At 39.1% G+C, this 8686-nt stretch overlaps 1 protein-coding gene across 1 annotated transcript in view; it reads right to left on the minus strand.

Moving 5' to 3' along the window:
• The window catches only part of LOC101361043 (hyaluronidase PH-20), a 24980-nt gene extending 18102 nt beyond the window's left edge, over positions 1-6878 (minus strand). The window contains exons 1-2 of the mRNA XM_004386549.2: positions 5925-6878; positions 5367-5456 (exon numbers count right to left, since the gene is read on the minus strand). Coding sequence (XP_004386606.2) covers positions 5367-5456; positions 5925-6878 — 1044 coding nt within the window. The remainder of the gene's footprint in view (positions 1-5366; positions 5457-5924) is intronic.
• Between the last annotated feature and the right edge of the window lie 1808 nt (positions 6879-8686).

The following is an 8686-nucleotide window of genomic DNA, read 5'->3' on the forward strand; positions in this document are numbered from 1 at the left end:
ATCGTGAGACTGGTGCATCCTAAAACTTGGACACCAGCCTTTTAAAAACATCAATGATGGTCATTTTCTTTCACGATTGGCAGTTCTGTTGATTGAGCTGGCTAAGCCAGTACTTAAGCAGACCAAAGGAAGTTGTGGATGTAGGTCAGCAGCAAACGTCAAGAAATCTTGACAGCTTCAACTTGAACCTATTTCCTGTTACCTTCCCTTGAGATGAGGCCATCTGTGGTAGGCAAAATAACGTTCCCAAAGATGCCCACACCCTAATTCCCCTGAACCTGTGAATATGTTACCTGACATGGCAAAAGAGACTTTACAGATATGATTAAGGTTGTGGACCTGGAGATGGGGAGATTATTCTGAATTATCTGGGTGTGTTCAATCCAATCACTTGAGTCCTTAAAAGCAGAGAACCTTTCCCAGCTGGGTTAGAAAGACGAGAGGGAAGAAGCGGGTAGATTCAAAGTCTGAGAGGGGCTCAGTCTGCTATTGCTGGCTTTGAAGATAGAGGAAGACTGCTAGTAGTCTCTAAGCTGAAAAAGGCTCTCAGCTGACAGCCAACGAGGCAATGGAGATCTCATTGCTACAGTCACAAGGAACTGAATTCGGCCAACAATCCAAATAAGCAAGGGAGCATCCTCCCCTAGAAAGGAACGTAGCCATGCCAACACCTTGATTTTAACCTGCTGAGACCTGTGTTGGACTTCTGACCTACAAACCGTAAGACAATAAATTTGTGTTATTTAAACTGCTAAGTTTGTTGTAATTTGTATGGCAACAATAGAAAACTAATGCACCATCCCCCTTCATAACTCTCTAAAAGCTCTGCGTGGTGTTTAGGATAAAATTCAACTTCTTGTCTTGACTGGTATGCAGCCTAACATGGTGTAACCCTTCCTTCCTCTTGTACAACCCTCCTCGCCTACTCTACGTCAGATGTAGTGATTGTTTTAAGACTATGGCAGGTTCATTTCAAACTTTAGGACTCCTACACTTTACGGATCCCTCTAGTCAGAATGCTCTTTCTTCTGATTTTTAATAAGTCTTGTCTCCAACTTGTCATTCAGATCTTATCTTTGATTAGACAATGGCCTTTTCAGATACCTTTCCTATCCATTCTCTCATATCTATTTTAATTATCTGCATAGCAATTATTATATCAAATGTTTTTCTTGTGTGTGTAGTTTCTATCCCTCCAATTTTAACATAAGCTCCATGAATACACAGACTCTGTCAATAATCTTTAACAGTACCAACAACATATGAGAATTTATACCAGGTTCAGATGACATTGCAGCTGCCTCTTCAACTCCATGAAGGCAAGAGTTAGGCAAAAAGGGCAGTAAAGGGATGAGAATGGTTTGAGAATCATTAGCCTACACAACATTTAGTCTCTGGAAAGAGCTAACAACTGACTCTTCAAAAGTCCTCATTTACAGCATTTGCCAATTTCCGTGGTGTAAATATTCCTACCATAGCCAATGCCCACCTGACATCATTGAATAAAGAATTGGGAAATGAGTACACCACCATTATACAACACGGCAGTATGGTGTGGAGTAGCACACCATTACATAGTGTTTTCATTAGACAGGTACATTAGATGCAAATAACCACAAGAGCATAGATAATAGCAAAATGGAGTAAAATAATCGAGTCATTTTGAGCATGTATTACCTTTGTTTTTAATATAATGTGTTTATTTTCATATAATGTCTAAGGTTTTTATAATTCAATGTTTTATAATGGCTATGTCTAACAACTGGCTCACAAAATTCCTGAAATTTTAACAATCAAGTATTTCGAACTGCAACCAATAGGAGCTGACTCCACCACACTTCTGGATATAATGGAATGGGATGGAAGGAAATGGTTTGCTTATGTCTATAAACAATTGTTTTAGGTCAATTCCAGTAATTGCAAGTAAACCTGCAATAACTAGTTTTTGAAGTTGTCAACGAATCAGAGGAAACTGACCAAACAGTAATCCATGACTCTATTGATTACAAATGGCATAGACAAAAGGGAAACTAATGATAGAACTAGCATTCAAAATGATCACAAATTGGGAAAGATAGCAGAAATCTATTGAACAGAGTCCCACAGGGGACAATTCCAAGTAGAAAATAGTCAAAATAGGAATTGGAGAAGCACTGCCTTTGTGTAAATAATACTGAAGATAACCTAGGAGTCACAGTAGAAGAATGTGAATCTAAGATTAAAGTGCCATTAAAAACAAGCATGACACTTATACAATACTTTACATCATCCTAGTCACTGGGAAATCCCTGACTCATTCCTCATAAGGGCAGAGTTCTCAGTTCAAAACAAAAGGTAGTATAGAAAATTTATAAATGATTCCATCATAGAATTAATAGGACCCTTGAGAAGGAAGTGTATGGAATTGGGAAAATAAACAAAATTAGGAGTATATTCGGGAGGATTTTTTGTTAAATAGTTTTGTGATACAAAAGATTTTACTAAAGAACATATACCTTTCTCTGTACTTACATTTTCTGTTATCTCTTTTTATTGGTGATCAAACCAGACGATAGAATTATACCAAATAGGCAGGAAGGGCTCAGATTACCTTGAAAGAATTTCACAAAGGTGATTGCTGTTAAGTACTTTTAAGTGAAGGAGCCCTGATGGTGCAGTGGTTAAGCGCTCAGCTACTAACCGAAAGTTGGCAGTTCGAACCCACCAGCCTGCTCCGAGGGAGAAAGATGTGGCAGTCTGCTTCCATAAAGATTACAGCCTTGGAGACCCTATGGGACTCTACTCTGTCTTACAGAGTCACTATGAGTCAGAATCAAATCGATAGAAACAGGTTTGTTTTCCTTTTAAGTGAAGTAAGAATACGGCTGTTCTGTCTGAAGGACAAGGGGTGAATATGATCCTTCCCAAGGTCTCTTCTCATCTTAGAGTAGGAAGTCTATTCTCCATAGATCCTATGATAGAACCCTGGGCCGTGAGCTTCATTAGACATCATCCATGGCACATGAGTCACTACTGTTTCAATATCCATCAGAGAAGGAAAAGTTCAGCTCCAACTCAGCGCTGTCCATGCAACAGCTTTACTCTTGTACCAAGTCAAGAGGACTGAAGAAATGAGGAAGAAGATCTGATAAGGAGAATTAAACAAGGGTGAAAATAAAGGAAGAGAGAAAGGATTAGGTCATAATAGTGAAAGGCCTTTTGAGCTAACTGAATGCATCAGGAAAGAATGAATACAATTCATACCATACAGAACAAAATAGACATTTTTTCCCTAATAAGAGTTTGTTTAAAATTTTATTTAGAAGAGATACTACAAAATATAAACTGTGGGGGCAAAAAGCGGAGAGGTGGTTCTTTTCCTTTCCCTTAGGGAATCTTTGAACAATTTAGTGTGTATTCAGTAGGAATTTCAAAACCTAAATCCTGATTGCCCCCATTGCCCTTACTGCCCGGCCCCCACCAAAACCATTTTTCCTAGTCTTTCCTAATCTAATGGCAGCATCTTTAAGCCAAAAGACTTGGAGTCATCTTAACCACTCCTCCTATCCCACCCTCCATTCTATCCCTCAGCTCTACTGTCAGATTATGTTAAAAACCCAAACACCTGCCAGTACTACCACCAATAACCCTGTGGTCCAAGCCATCATCAACAGTCTCCTTGCTTCCACTCTTGTCCTCCTACAAACTATTCTCAACTCCCCTAAGTAATTCTTCTAAAATCTTCGTCAGAAACAGCTCCTCTTCTGCTCAAAACCTTCTAATGGTTTCTCAGCTCAGAGTAAAAGCCACATCATGGCCGATGAAGCCCTGTATCTGACCCCCCGCTATCTCATTGACCACACCCCTTACCACTCTCTCCCTTGCTCACTGCATCCCAGTCGCACTGACCTTATCACTCTCTCTTGAAAATGCCAAGCACATTACAGCCTCAAGGACATTGTATTTACAGTCCCCAAGTACCCAAAAGAGCCCTGGTGGTGTAGTGATTAAGAGCTTGGCTGCTAACCAAAAGGTCTGCAGTTCGAATCCACCAGCCTCTCCTTGGAAACCCTGTGGGGCAGTTCTACTCTGTCCTATTGGGTCGTTATGAGTCAGATTCGACTCTACAGCAATGGGTTTGGTTTTGGTTTGGTGCCCAAAAGACTTGCTCCCTTACTTCCTTCAGATCTCTGCTAAACAGCACGTCATCAGAGAGGCCTTCTATGACTATACCATCTAAAATGGCACCATCCCATCACTCTCCATCTTGCCTACACTGCTTCATTGCTCCCAACTGCACTCATTATTACCTGGCACATTATATCCATATATATTGCATTTTCAGTTATGAGACTGTAGCTCCACAGCAATGGGATTTTGTTTGGTTCACTGATATGTATCCTGCACCTAGTTAGTTAGCTAGCACCTAGTCAATTAGCTGGCACTTAGTCAAAATAGAGTTCAATAAACCAGAAGTTGGCAAACATTTTCTGACAGGGCCAGACTGTAAATATTTTAGGTTTTATGCACCACACAGTCTCTGGCATAACCACTCAATTTGCCTTTGTAGTGCAAAAGCAGCCATAGACAAACACCTAAATGAATGAGCACAGCTATGTTCCAATAAAACTTTATTGACAGAAATTGAAATCTAAACTTGGCAAAATTTTCACACATTATGAAATACTATTCTTGTGATTTATTTTCGATGATTTAAAAATGCAAAAACCATTCTTAGCACACAAGCTGCACAAAACAAGTGGTGGGTAGATTTGGCCCATGGGCTATAGTTTGCTTGACCAAATGTATGAATAACTCAGATGTTCAATGCATTCATTGAGTAAATGAGAGAATGACTGAATACACATTGACTAGTTGGGGCTCTTTTGAGAAGGGATGCAGCACTGTGTATTAGAAAAACCAACCAACACCATGTCAGAAGACTGAGATTGTTCTCTTATTTTTGCTTCTTACTGGAGAGAATTTAATCTCACTGAATTTCTGTTTCCTCTGGAAAGGAAGCACAATATTCTCTAAGACATTACCACAGAAATGCAAGATATTTTTATTCAATCAATATTAATTTCGTATCTACTACTATATGCCAAGCATGGTACCTATTCTTAGTCAATACCATTAAAAAAAAACTCTCATCAAGTCTATTCCAACTCATGGACCCCCCATGTGTGTCAGAGTACAACTGTGCTCCACAGGGTTCTCAATGGCTGATTTTTTTGGAAGTAGTTCGCTAGGCCTTTCTTCTGAGATACCTCTGGTTGGACTCAAACCTAGCAGTTAAGCACACTGACCATTTGTACCAACCATAGCAATCCTCAAAAACATTAAAGGTAGAAATGGTTTTATCATTTTCTATCAATTCGACTTACCTTATTTGGGATTAAATTGAGGCTTCCCCACATTATAGTTCCAGAGACACCCAGAGCAATACTTTCACCAACTGTATTCACAAGGTCCTCCTGGCAAATGTGATACAAAGAGTTAGCAGGTGGGAATAAAATGAAAGTGTTATACATAGGACAGTAATACCACAGCAAGCATGTTGATCCAAGGATAATAATTTAATTATTTCCCCACTGTTTATTACTGCCTTTTACACAGCCACTGTCCCACTACAACGAACCCGCACTATATGTTACTGTGTTTGTGGCTTCTATTGATGAAAGCAGGCCCATGAAGGAAAAGAAAAAAAAAAACTAATATATTGTCTCTGCTACCTAATTTTCATAGTTTCTAAGATTTTATGTGATTACATTAAAAATAAACATATTCTTATTTTCCATTCCTACAATGAGGTAGATCTACTTCTCTACACATTCCAAAATGGTATTAAAAGCTAAATTTTGCTCCCTTCCAAACTGATGTTAAATTCCACTAAACATCATTTGTGGACACTATTTCATAGCCCCATCCCTTGATTTACTTACCTGAGAAAGGTATTTCAAAGATACATCAGCAAAAACTGGGCGGGCATATACAAAAACCGGAAGTGGACTTTTAGCATCTTGTACTTTAGACATCCGAATGGCTTCGTGAACGCGATTCCGGACAAAGAGTGCAGCGAGGTCAGAAGAATGTAGGGCAGTCCTCAAATAAATGGATGGAAAAAGGGCAGTGCTCTCCTTCCACAACCATTTGAGCTTATCATTTCTTCTCTTTTCTATATCAAAGCAACTTCCGTTGTAACCAGCCACTTTATACTTATGGTTATAACAATCAGGGAAAAGATAATAACCCCATAAGTGATTAGGCCGAAGTTGCTTTCCCAATTTTAAAGTCTCTTGCATGAAACTCCTTGCTGCCTTTTCAAAATCTCTTTTGGCTATCTTGGTGGCCTCTGAGATATTAAGTAGTGTGTTTCGTTGCTGAACCAACCTAATGCTCTCATTCCTGTAGACATCTTTAGGTTTCCAGTTTCTTTCCCAGATGGGCCTCCACATTTCCCAGTCAATGACAGCCAAGCCCACATGCCTTGTTTGTGTGTAATAGGAAATGTCTTGCTTAGCTTTGGTCAAATGCTTTGTTAAGTCTTCCATCTGGGGGATGCCTCCATTCACACTTTCGCCTGTTTTTTCATCAATGTAAGGATAGTAGCCAAGCCTATCAGTATAAAATATTGTAAGATTTTGTCCTGTGATGTGTTTTCGGGGGCTTCCTACTAAAGAAAAGAGGCTCAGATCTAGTGACACATGAAACTTTTCAGTACAACGTTCTGTAGGGGCATTCCAGCCCCAGAGGAAAGAAACGTTTGAGATTAGAGGCAGTGCTGTGAAATTGACAGTCAGGCAACATGGAATCAAAAGGAAGGTTAACACTGCCTGGAATGCTCCACTGGCCGCAACACTCCCAAAGGAGATATGCTTGAACCTTAACACTCCCATTACAAAGAGTAATAGCTATGGGAGTCACTTATTTCTTCCTAAACACTTTGGTTTTGCCCAATATTTGGTGCAAGACATAAGCCCAGAAGAGACATAGAATGAAGCCACTTTGATAAATAAAGATGTATAATGATCATATCACATCTAAATATTATTCTTCTTGCTTTATGTTGTAGGAATATTTTTGCAAGTTCCAAAGCAGCCACTTTGATGGATAAAGAGATATAATGATTGTATCACATTTAAGTATTACTTCCTTCCTTCGTATTTTAGGAATATTTTGCAAGTTGCTTCATCTATAACTGAAAAAAGAAATATAGAATATATTGTTACACTGCATTTCTGTATCAAAGATTTATACTTTATCGAGTTCTCAGCTTTAAGTGCAGGGAGTTTAATTTAATTTTAGAAGGCTGAGGGCCTACTCCTGTGTTTGAATCAATAAAATTATTTCCTGTTTTATATGATACGAATTCTATAATAACTAACATTTTTCTTGTCTTCCCAAATTGTCATTGAGCCTGCAAAGAGGTAAATGCTGCATTTTTCCTTTCACCTTCCTTGATGAGCAAAACACAGCACCAAACAATGCTTTAGCAAAGCCTGTTGGATAAAAATAAATCCCCAGTCTATCCTCTTATTCTTGATTGTTGCTTCTTGAAAGACCACTTTTTAGTGGTCTCCTAAATATTGAAAACCACTTTTCACAGGATTGTGAAATCTCAACTTTTCTTTTTCTGTTTTTTTCTTTTTCTTCTGAAGGGGGACTGATGAAGGAGGACACCATACTTGCTTCTATCAGAAGTAATAAGTCAAAGGTAGCTTGAATCACCCGAAAGCGCCTACCGTGGGACAAGGGTGAGTGCCCTTTGACATACTGCTCCATGAAACCTTACAGGAGTATGCTGTCATGTTTAAAGTTAACACAGAAATTTACTACTACTTGATATCTTACATTAAAAGGATTCATTCTGCTTAGCTTGGTAATAAAACCAATATGCGAAGTTTGGCCTTTTTATAGTCTTTGATAACTGAGATTGTGTTGTCAATTCTGATTGTTACAAATTGAAGAGTTACGGCATATTTTGTGGTCCATTAAAATAGCCTGAGCCTAGGATAAATAATTAAACTTTGTATCATTTGGAGCCCCGGTGGTGCAGTAGTTAAGAGCTCACCTGCTCTCAACCAAAAGATCTGACCAAAAGGTCAGCAGTTCGAATCCGAATCCACCAACTGCTCCTTGGAAACCTTTCGAGGCAGTTCTACTCTGTCCTATAGGGTCACTATGAGTTGGAATCAACTTGACAGTGTTTGTTTTTTGCTTGTTTGTTTGTTTTATTTAGCATTTGCAAAAATCATTTATAAGGAGACAACATATTTACATATTCTGTCATTTAAGAGGAGCCCTGGTGGCGCAGTGATTAAGAGTTAGGCTGCTAACCAAAAGGTTGGCTGTTCGAATCCACCAGCTGCTCCTTGCAAACCCTATGGGGCAGTTCTACTCTGTCCTAGAGGGCTGCTATGAGTCGAAATCGACTTGACGGCAACGGGTTTGGGTCATTTAAGGAGGTAACTAGAACATTTCTTTCTCATTAGATTAGTAGTAAACTGCTCTGTGAAGGTACAATGAGAATTATCCCACTCTTCCCAGGAACACGTTTCTTTACCTTAGCAAATTTTCCATTTATCCCCATCCCTGAAAAACAGAAATGACCCTAAAGTTGTTGCTGTTGGTGCCATTGAGTTGATTTCAACTCATAGTGACCCCATGTGACAGAATAGAACTGCCCCCTAGGGTTTTCTTAACT

Source organism: Trichechus manatus, unplaced genomic scaffold (assembly GCF_000243295.1).
Source record: "Trichechus manatus latirostris isolate Lorelei unplaced genomic scaffold, TriManLat1.0 scaffold00167, whole genome shotgun sequence".
NCBI lineage: Eukaryota > Metazoa > Chordata > Mammalia > Sirenia > Trichechidae > Trichechus > Trichechus manatus.